This window comes from Meleagris gallopavo, chromosome 22 (assembly GCF_000146605.3).
Source record: "Meleagris gallopavo isolate NT-WF06-2002-E0010 breed Aviagen turkey brand Nicholas breeding stock chromosome 22, Turkey_5.1, whole genome shotgun sequence".
Classification (NCBI taxonomy): domain Eukaryota; kingdom Metazoa; phylum Chordata; class Aves; order Galliformes; family Phasianidae; genus Meleagris; species Meleagris gallopavo.
The window spans coordinates 1,413,499-1,424,914 of NC_015032.2; the positions used below are offsets into that span (position 1 = coordinate 1,413,499).

Genomic DNA, 11,416 nt, shown 5'->3' on the forward strand with positions numbered 1-11,416 from the left:
CACGGTGAGGGTGACGGAGCACTGGACAGGCTGCCCAGGGAGGTTGTGGAGTCTCCTTCTCTGGAGATATTCAAGTCTCGCCTGGACGCCTACCTGTGCGACCTGGTGTAGGGAACCTGCTTTGGCAGGGGGGTTGGTCTCGATGATCTCTAGAGGTCCCTTCCAACCCCTACAATTCTGTGATTCTGTGTGTGATTCTACTGCAATCACTCCAGTGCCTCCTCATTGCATGGTTGTGCAGCTGATTTATCTCTAAATGAAAACCACATTCCTTTTCTGGTTGCTTCCTGTTTGCCACATCACTTCTCTTGTTTGCCTTGATTCTTCTGAATTCCAAGCCTGCCTCATGCTTGTAGCAGCTCCCCCACTGACACCCTCCTTCAAAAACTTAGCAAAGGAATTCTGTACACATGACAAGGACAGCTCCATGAATTCAGCTTCCTACTCAGCTTTGCATATCCTTATATTAGCTATATTAGTTTTCTCCATAGCTTACTTATGGCAATGTGAGAGAAGGTAGTAGAATTAAGATGATAAATCAGCAGTCATGAATTGAAAGCACAGTAGTACTTAGTGAAAGGAGCTGTATGCAGAAGAGAAACTGTATTTAAAATATAGTGTGAAGGGGACTGCATTTACCTCTTCGCAGCAGAAGATACAGACGTGTTGGTGCACACACCCCTATGACCTCAGTCTTGGACAGCCAGCATCATGCCTATAATGATCACATCACTGATTTTAATGGACATGGTAACACTCATAATGTCTGCAATAGGCAAAGTCAGTATAATGATGATTATGCAAAATAACAAGTACACGAAGCTGCTGTGATAAACTGCTATTGAAGTTCAGCTGGTTACCACGGGGTGTTTTCACGTGATTGATACTTTGATGAATGGGAGCACTAGGACAGGCTGTGCAGAGGGGTGGTGTACTGCCCTTCTCTGAGGGTATTCAGAACCCACACGGGCACTTTGCTGCACAACCTGCTCTGGGGAACCTGCTCTGGCAGAGGGGGTGGAATGGGATCTCCAGAGGTCCCCTCCAGCCTCTACAAATCCGTGATGTCATATTTTCCATAGACAAGAGATGGCTGTTGACACAGAAACATCCATTCACACCATTCTTCATTTCTCCTGTCCGGATGAGACTTCATGTGAAATGTTTTGTTTCCGTCCACATAGCTCGCTCTGCTACTGAAGACTCTCAAGTAGCTCTTCTGTGGGGTGACAGTTGCATCTAGTCGTGGATTTAGTGCAGCTCTTCAGGTGCTACAACACAGCAAGACAAATGTACCAACAAAAGCAAACCTTCAAGTCGTACCATTTTGTAACAAAACCACACGGACTAAATGAGAGCTCTCATCAGCCAAGTGTTCTGCAGATCCATGGTGCCAGCCTCAGTATCCTGACACACTGACCAGAGGTTTACCTTTACAATTAGCACAAGGGCAGACCATTCAAATTTTCCTTACAATTAACACATTCTTATCAGGAATTTTACATTTTACAGGTTCCTTTTTGCATAGGAACACATGGAAGAATGCTTTGCTACTGGTCTGCTGGTAATGTTTTGTGGGTTTTTTTCACTAAGAGAATTTTTCAGTTCTATATTGCCCCCAAAATACCAATCATAAGAATAAGCACGGTAATGTGTGAAGAAATATTTCCTATTAAAGAGGCAATACTGACCTTGCTAACTCCTTATTTCCAACAAAAAAAGGCAGTGAACTGATCACAGTCAAGAAAACTCTGACAAAGGAGAAACTAAGACCTGCTAACCACATTTCAAATAAAACACATCAGAAAGTGAGAACTTAGAGCTGGTGAGAGTTGACAAGAGATTGTGAAACAGAAAGAAAAACCCTCCTACAAAGGCCTGGCCCACCTCTATCAATAAGACAGGACATTTTCACATTGGCACATCAAGGCTAAGAACGCAGGCAAACCAAATTAGTCATATTCAATGCCCACATTTACAATGCTGAGTACAGGCTCACCCCGTCATCCTCCATGCACGACATTCCCCTTCTACCATCAGCAACTCCTTTAGATGCAGAGGACAAATATGATCACACCATTCTCACTTCCTTTACTGGTCACTTTTATAGACGTTTTAAAATAATTACACCATCCAGATAATGCTGCACTCAAATGCAGAAGTGACATTTATGCTCTGGAAAGGAAAGCTCAACACTTTAATCAGTTTCCACAAGCAGCAGATTGCACACCAGTCCCTCAAACACCAACCAGAGGCACTCTGAGGACACCACCCAGCAGTCTGGCAGCACAACAGAGAAATGCACCATGTGTTTTAGAGAGCCACCATGTAAGACACAGTTTTCATACAAAAAGAGACCTTCAACTCACTGTACACATTGTTCTCAATGATGTCCTAAAACGTACACAGAAAAAAAAAAAAAAGAAAATCTCAAGACAGTGATGGTGTTGTACCATCATACCAAAGAGGAAGTTTTTCCCAAAGCCACCCCTCTGAGTCTTTAAAAGGCCTCCCATCCCTGCTGAGCTTGTTATAAGGAAGCTTATGGGTTAAAAAAAAAAAAGTACAACTTGCCAAAAGCTTTCCTTCTACCTTCCTGTAAGGAGCTCCTGTCCCAGCGCTCCTGAGGAGTCCTGGGATTCATTGTGTGCATCCACTGATGGCACACAAAAGCAGCTCTTGCAAGCAATTGCTCACTCTCTGACGCTCAATCTTGATCCTCAAAGGAACCTACGAACTGCCTATCAGCCACAAACACGGGAATTAAAATTCATAGCATCTCAAAGATAGCAGAGTGCTTTTCCACCACACCATCATCTCCCACGCTCTCCACAACCCACAGGCTATAACCTCTCTTTATTTGATCATTTAAACATGCCAGGAAAGATTTCTTCTCTTTCCTGAGAAAATAATTATCTCATAACTGCTGCTTTCCTTCAAATTTGCATTTCCATATTGAATTTAGCAGCTCTATTTCTTATCAAAAATGATCTGATAGCTATCAATTCAAAACTCAGGGATTTTTTCCATTTGCATTCCACTCTAATAGAAAGCTGCAACAAGAATGCTGTCTGGTTGAAGAAAAGGTATCACCAGTGCATTTGTTCCTAGACATCATGGCCACACAAAGGCTCCTATGCATTTATACTATTTAAAAATCAAGTCATTTACACGCCAAAAACTCCTAATCTTTATAAAATGTCCCAAAAATGTGATTTTTGAATCCATGTTCTTTCCAGCACATTAAAGTCGGTGGAAATTCAAGATCACTGTAGAATTCTGGTTTTCCAACTTAAGAAGTTTTGCAAATCACCACAATCCTGAATCAGAGGTTTTAAAATAAATCAGAAAGTGCACATTGTCACTTGACAGCAAGATAAAGCCACAAAGACACAGAAGCTTTTCATTGCTTAATATCAAAAGAACAGTTCTTCTAATCATCTGCCTTCCTTAACAAGGCAGCCAGCCCCATCCTCTGACAGAAGGAATAATGACTGCACTCAGATTGTGGGAAAATAAATACAGACTCAAACTATTTGAAATACAAATGCCTTCACTCTCTCCATTTTCTGTTCATCTCTATAACCAGCTATTCACCCACGCTAAGCACAGGGACACAGTTTACATTCCATGATCCTCCTGTTCATGTCATCCCTCAAGAAACCCAATCTTCTGCTGCAACAGTGGCCCAGATTTTAAGATACCCAGTGAGCAAGAAGATGCATCCTTCTGTTCAACCTTCAGCACGTACATATGCTCGCAGAGGCATGCACTCACAAACCTACATTTAAGACAGAATACATGCCTTAGAACACACCTGAACTGCCATTTGGGAAGGGAAGGCTTTGCTAAGCACCTCCCAGTTATAAGCCTGCCACTGTGCTTACACTCAACTTTTTCTTATTCTGAAAAATAACTTGCACTCTTACCATCGTGATTGGAATTTCCCAGGGTCCACGGCTCATCTGAATCAAAGTGAGTGTCCCCTCCTATTCCTGGTCCAGGAAAGTAAGCGTGAGCTAGGAATCCACCTTCTCCATCAAACGGAGAACTGTCTCCATGGAAACCAGAGGCAAAAAATATCATAATATCTGCCTCCTTCCTGTCATTTTTAATTTCATGGTAGGGGACCTCTTCAAAGGTAAGCGGTGTCACTCTCTGCCAAACATCAAACGCCTGACGAATGGCTCTCCTCGTATCAAGCTCTCCAACCTTGGGAGTATAGTTGTGCACACTGTGAAAGAGAGAGAAGGAGCATTTAGAAGTGCTGATTCCATTCAAGACTTACTGTAACTCCAGTACTCACCCACAGTATTTTTACTGATTGCAGACTCTACTTTGGCCATGACAAGTGTCGCTGTTACAGATAAAGTTACCAACAAACTAACAGCCTTGATCTGGACCACATTTATTAGTAAGAATAATCCCAGTACTGAGGTTCATCTTGTAACACTTTGTGTGTGCTGACACTCTTTCAAATCCTCACAAATAGAGTTGAGGAATTAAGTTTAAAAACAAGTAAATTATTCCATACTTTTCCTGAAAATACCACGCTAAAACAGAATACATCATATGAAAACACCTGACATCTGCATGTCTGTCTGGAACGGGGCACTGTCACCACTGCTGAGATGTACCACCACCAACTCACTGTGCTCACATTCACTGTTTGGCCTCCCTAAATGTTCACCAAGCGTCGATGAATGTCATTGGGTGTCATTTTTTCCATACAGAAGAGTTCAGTTCCACACCTTCGCTCCATACATGCTCCCATGTCAGATGCCATTTCGTCAGACTGCCCCTCTGCTACTGTCTGTCATACAGCAGCAAAATGGAACGGGCTTCAACCCCTACTGCCATGCCATCTTCCACCTCTGACGTTGTGGAACAAAAGCACAAAATAGGAGGCATTACTTTCAGAGTACACCTCATTGCTTAACTGCAGATAAATTTTTCATAATTAAACTTCAGCTTAAAGAGCATTGCTCTTGCAGTTCTGGTTTTGTTTGTTGGTGGACATATAGCAGACTCATGGCCAAAGAATATGAAACATCCATCTACGGTAAAGCAACTACTGCCATTGTTTAATGAAATTAGTTCAATTTAATAGAATGATTGAGAGATCATATCCTGTAATACATTTAGTGGTAAAATGAGACATCCAAGACTGCAATGTCACATATTCTGCCTCTCACATCTTCACATATTTCAGTTAAAGGAGTAAGTTTTGTTGAAAGATTTGATCTAGGCCCCAGAAATAATCCCTTCTACCACTCTCAGCACTCCCTCGTTGTTGAGTGGAAGAATTCTCCTCCTCCTCCTCTCTCAGCAAAATTACTGAAACTCCACAGACCCTAATTCTCCTTCCCTTTACACAGTCATCTTTCTTGCTATATATATATATATACACACTCAGGCAAATTCCCCACGGTGTCATTCAGACTTCTACCTCTTCAATACCAATCTCTTTCTTTCCATCTAAACTTTGCTCATCCATATCTTCTCCTTAGTGTCTCATTCCTAAGTATTCCTCCCCCAAAAATTAGAAGGCCATACTTCTGGAACTCTCATCTGCAAGGGCTTTACATTTTCTTTTCATAGTGACAAACCATCGTGGACATCATTCGGCATCATTCAAAAGCAAAGGACCAAAACAACCAACACAAAGGTTTCTCTGGAAAACAACCATCACCACATTCATTTTACACTTGCTGATTACTTCAGCATCTTGGCTTAGCAGGTCTAAGTCTGGACAGAAGCAAGAGTTGCACTATGCGAGCAAAATTAAGAACTCTGCAAAAACAAACACACAGTAGAATGTTGCACATAGTGGAGGGAGAAAGCACTACTCCTTTAGACAGTAACATTCCTTCTGCCTAAGGAGACCATTTGTTTGAGAGAACATACGATTTAAGGGTTGGAGACCTGTTGGGGTCCTGTTGACCCCAATCTTAGCTGCAGTTGCAAGGGTTACTTTTCATCAGCATTTAGATTTCTAAGGCAATGCGCACCCTCAACAAACACAGAACACTTTTTTTCCCCCTAAATATAAAGAGTGAGTGAGCAGACTATACCTGTAGGTTATATGCTTCTGCCTCCATTTTTGCCCTGTTAGCGCGTACCGCTTTTTCCTCCGGCTATGGCCTAAGTGGGGATGATCTGGAACTCCACATCGAGGCTTCTTCATCCACCTAGAGGAGCCAAAGAGCAAAAAAGGAAGCTACTGAAGAGCTTGGAAAAGAGATTCAGAAGAATTCAATGGTGACCAGAAGACCTCCTGGGAACGACAAACGCATGCAGAGAAAGGCTCAGTATTCCCTCAGTATTCCCTCCTTGTGCAGAGCTATAAACTCCATCTCTGCTGACATTCCACACACAACAGCACATCAAAAAGGCTTCATTTTTCCTTTTGGAAAGAGATACCAGGGACAGGTAGCCCTCATTCTTGACAACAACTGAACAGTGAGACCACAAGGGACCCTGTGTCCCAGGCTGCCTGTGTGTATAAGCTGGGATCAAGTTCTTTTACCACCTACCACACCTACCCTACCTCTGCTGAAGTACTCCTGTCCTGGTCAAAGCAAAAGAAAACCAAAACACCACCACCAAAAGCGGCCCCAAGGCAGAACTCACAGGACAAAACCAAACAGGTTCCAATGCGCCCCTCCCACCTACTGACTGCAGCTGTTGTAACCAGCAGAACAGGACCCCGAAGCCTGGGGGTCTCAGCCACCCAACTCCCGCAGCTCCTCCCGGTATCCCTTGTCTCTTTGGGTGTTACTCACAATGTAGGAAACTCCTGCTAATACATAGCAGTTTTTAACATATCTTTACACAAAGTGCAGTGTGAATTAGAATTTTCTTTCATGAGCTTCTCAAGAACTGATCTTCTCAACGTCACTCTCCGCAGGCCCTGATTACACTGTCTGGAAATTTTCTTCTATTTTATCTCTTCCAGTATCACTCAGAAGACAGAGGCCAGCTGCAATACACTGCTCTGGGCTTTAAGGACTTCTGGAGTCAAAGCTCCTATGGCATCAGCACTCGCAGAGCTGTCAGCAGAGTTTCCTCACGCACAGCTGCCTTGTTCCTCTTTCCACCGTACTTAGGCCAGACTGAACTTCTGTGTACCACAGCTTATTCCAGAGTTCAGCTCCACGTTGCTCAAAATACATCTAATACAAAATGCCTGATTACCTGCGTCCTGATTCTGCCTGGGTTAGTTATTTTTCTTAACACACCAGCCCTTTAATTGCTGCAGAATTCCGTGGACAGAGTCAAGGGCATGTCATCTTCTCGCACTGTCCCGTCACTGAGGAGGTGAGGCATAGAGAACCTGGACAGCTGACCAAAACAGACCAAAGGGATATTCCATGCCAGATGGCTTTATATTCAGTGATAAAAGCCAAGGGGAGAGAAGGAGGGTTTGTCTTCCCAAGAAACTCTGCTTTCCCAGCAAAGGAAAGTAGTGTGCAGCTTTTGCTTTACCTGGCACAACATCTCAGCACACCAGTTCTTGCACTTTACCCTTCTAATTCTCTCCCTGATCCTGCATGGGCACAGCAATCTAGCAGCCGTCTGATGCTGAGCTGCAGGCCAGGTTACACCACACCACCTGGCTGCAGCTGGGCAATTCTATTTTAAATAGGACATCAAGAGCATTTGGCCACCAGATGTTCCACATCGCACTGTTTAAGTACAGCCTACTGCATTCCTCCAGCTGCCTGGCATACAGAACCATTGGTAACTTCCTACAGAAGGGACAGCCAGCTCTTGGCCAGACACGGCTGCTTTCCCCAGTTCAGGCTCCAAGTCCTCCACTAGCTTCTCCTGTATAGAGGAAGCTGTCACTCTCGGTCTGCTACCGTTGAGCAGATGGCAGTGGTACCTTTAAACTCCCTGAGGTAAATAATAAAATAAGACGGCTGTGTCTTGCAGCTCAAGGTGAGGGACCTACACAACAGGCTCAAGATGATGCAGAACACATACAAGACATGTCCAACACAACTATTTCCTGGTTCTCCTCAGGTCTATGTGATTATGAGCAATGTAATGGTGAGCACTTCTGTTAGGTGCTTCTCTCCCCGCACACTCCCAGGATTATATGCTTGCTTAGCTGTTAAATCAAATTACTATTCAACCCACTTACTGCAGGCAGACAAAGTTTGCTGAGGTGCTGTTGAATGCAGAGTAGGAGGAGGCTGTTCTAAGTATTCTCCCACACTCTTTTCACAGGAAATCATACATCCTCAACCTGTTCTCTCAAGACATCCCCCCTTGTCCCTCTGGTGCTGAGCACCACCTTCCCTATAAAAACCAGTAGGCCACAGCATCTTCCTTCCCATTCCCCACTCTCACTGGCAGGGCTTATACAGCAGCTTCCACACACTTGGACACCACTCTTGGAAGAAAGCCCAAGCTCAGGGTTTGCGTGGAGGAGATAAAGAACATGAGGCATCTATAATAAGTGTAAATAGAAGATACAGAATTTTCTGCCTGATAAAGAAGCCATAGAAACTAATAATTTTACACACTGACCAATTACACACCAAACCTTTAAAGGCACAGAGCTTATGACACCAACAGAAGTGACAGAAAACGTCACAAGTCCAATCTCCACACCTATATCACAGATTGAAATAACAACTTGGCAAGCACCTGACTAACTTGGAGCCCTTAAAGCCAGTCTGCATTGCTGGTTCTTCTCCCTTTCCTCAGCTTCCAGAACAGTATGACTTTCCACAGCTGGGTCCGAGGAAATAACAGAGCCCAATGAGGCCCAGCAAGACTTTCCCCTCCCATTCAAAATGCAGGCTCACAGCAGTTAGGACTTCTCTTTTCTTTAGCCTGACTCCTAAGAAGGTACTCCTACTCATCCCTGTCATACAGCAAATGGACCTACTGGTTAGACACAGCAACAGCACAATCCAGCACAGCACACATGCATTTGGTTGCAGGTTTCAAGTCTTTGGAGACTTGTTTCAGAAGATTTTTTCACCATCAGCCACTGAGTATCCACGCAGTGATAAAACCTGCCTTCATACACCGAGTACAACAGGGGCACCACCTTCTTTTCCTCCAGAAAAACCCTTTTGCTTACTAAAGCAGGGGCTTCCACATACAGTTTGCTCCCTCCCCCACCATCCACAAGGCAGCAGCTGCTCATGGCCCCTTCTTCACCACCCTATGTCAACTCATAAGCATTCCACCTTCAAGCTTCTATACATCAGCTACACATACAAAGCCCTGCTCTCCTCTAGCTCTGCTTCAATGTAGACTATCACAGCTCACTTCAACTCAGAACTGGAGCTCTCCAGAAGCAGCATCTACGCAGATCCACTGCTGCAATTCATTAAGAAATACTCTATCATTGGTCATTTCTGGAGCCAGCTTTTCACCTAGGTCTAGACGGAGATGCAATAAATGAAACCCTCGAGGTTCACTACCTTCAGAAGCCTCACACTTCACCCTTGCAGTAGCAACAGGGATCCCCATATAAAGAATGATATTTAACAAGAGCTTCTCACACTCCCAAACAGCACTGCAGACAATAAGATCAAGCTGGAGTTGTCCACATGTTCATTAGGGACACCTCTATGCAAACACTGAGACTCCTCTGATGGGCTCAGTCAGGCAAATCTATCCCTTCTGAAGACTTCTGGCACCTGGGACAACTACTGAGGTAACAAGACAAGGCTGTGAGAATGAAACATAAAATGAGCCCACATTAATCTTACTCAAGAGTTGTTTGGTCCAAAACTCCTGTTACTGGGATCCCGTAAAACCGTTGCATAGTGGCCACTGCAGACTGCACAGCTTTTCCCGACTGCGCGGCAGACATTTGGCTGTCAGATGGAAGCAAGTAGCCATAAGTTTTTAACCAACCCTGAAAAAGAAAGAAACAGATCGTAAGTTTCTGCCACAGTAAGTTTTCAGCTTAACAAATCAAAGCATTTTTCAGAAGAAAGAGTGACAAACTAGCACAGTAAGTTCAACAGCCTCTCTTTTTCAGTGAGCTTTGGGAGCAGCAGTGGATCTCTGGGCAGACTCAGCAACCATCTGTCCTAACTGGATGATGCAGGCCTGGCAATTAGAAACAGCCAGCGTTTTCACTGACTAACTGGGGAAGACTCAGGTTTGTGGTGCAACACAAATACCCCAGGAGATCCATTCCTTGTGCAGACTACGCTCATCCCAGAGACTTCCTGCACGCCTTACCACCAGCCCATCACCACCAGGCTGCTCAGCTCCCACAGCAACACGCTTCAAATAGCCTCTGCTGCTCCCAGACCACAGTTCCGAGCCAACAGCTCAGCAGCCCTAGGCAATTCCCCTAACTACAAGTTCTGCTTTATGCCTGCATTGAGCACAGCAGCATCTCCCCCAGAAAGTTAACAAGGACTCTCAGTATTGTTCTCTCAATACCGTATCTCCCAACAGTTTTCAGAGCAGAACAATGGGAAGAACCTTTTTTATCTCTACTCCCCTCAAACACAGCCTTAGATAAAACCACATCAAACTTGCAGGCCAGGGACAGTGTTTTAAAAACCAGCCAAGTAAACCAAGACTTTCTTTTGTATTACTGTACTATCATGAGAAAAAGTCACATTAATTCAATGTTAAATAATAATAAAAAAAAAACAAATGAAAAAACAACAACAACATCATCAACAAAAAAAAAAAAAAGAAAGCAACTCTGAATGCAGGCTTGCTTTCACAAACTTTCAAGGTAACATTCAACGAACGCACAACAGTGGGAGTTTGTCTGGCCTATACCCAACAGAAATCAATGCAACCTAGCTGACAAACTCCCCAACATCCAGAAACACAGCAAAGAAACCTAAAGCATTAATAACTGAACAGAAGGATGTCCAACTGCCCTGGCACGGTCCATATCCCAAGAGAGATTTATAAAACCTTCATAATGCCCAGCTCGGGCATTATGCGTCTCGGCAACGCTTGCTTAGGCCCTACACAGATTACTACAAGCCCTACACAGAGCCCAGCAGCTTCCTCCCACCAGCAGGACGACATGCCAGCCACCAACAAACGAGCTGAGAGCAGGGAGGGCAGGAGGGCACATCCGCCTTAACCTGATGCAGTGCAGGAGAGGAGCGTGACGGGACAGCGAGTCCCATTTCTTTTTAAGAAGATACAAGGGAGACAGAAAGGCTTTGCTTCCACAGCCGGCAAAGCAGCACAACGCAGCGGCAGGGCTGGCGGTGCCAACGCTCACGAAGTAACTGGACTCACAGCGTGGCCACCAAAGGCATCGCCAACAGCTCGAGTCGCAGAGCTGCTCGGATACGAGGCATTTTCTGCGCTTCCCCGCACCTCCAGTTGGCCTCCGACACGCACAGCACGCCCGAGGACACCGACCACCGTCCCACCGAAGCCCGCCGTCCCCGAGCACCGC

The 11,416-nt window shown here is 44.7% G+C and overlaps 1 protein-coding gene across 1 annotated transcript in view; it reads right to left on the reverse strand.

The window, feature by feature from the left end:
* Positions 1 to 10,941, reverse strand: part of MMP24 (matrix metallopeptidase 24) — a 43,583-nt gene extending 32,642 nt beyond the window's left edge. The window contains exons 1-4 of the mRNA XM_031556594.1: positions 10,929 to 10,941; positions 9,738 to 9,936; positions 6,075 to 6,191; positions 3,930 to 4,234 (exon numbers count right to left, since the gene is read on the reverse strand). Of these exons, the coding sequence (XP_031412454.1) occupies positions 3,930 to 4,234; positions 6,075 to 6,191; positions 9,738 to 9,936; positions 10,929 to 10,941 (634 nt within the window). The remainder of the gene's footprint in view (positions 1 to 3,929; positions 4,235 to 6,074; positions 6,192 to 9,737; positions 9,937 to 10,928) is intronic.
* Between the last annotated feature and the right edge of the window lie 475 nt (positions 10,942 to 11,416).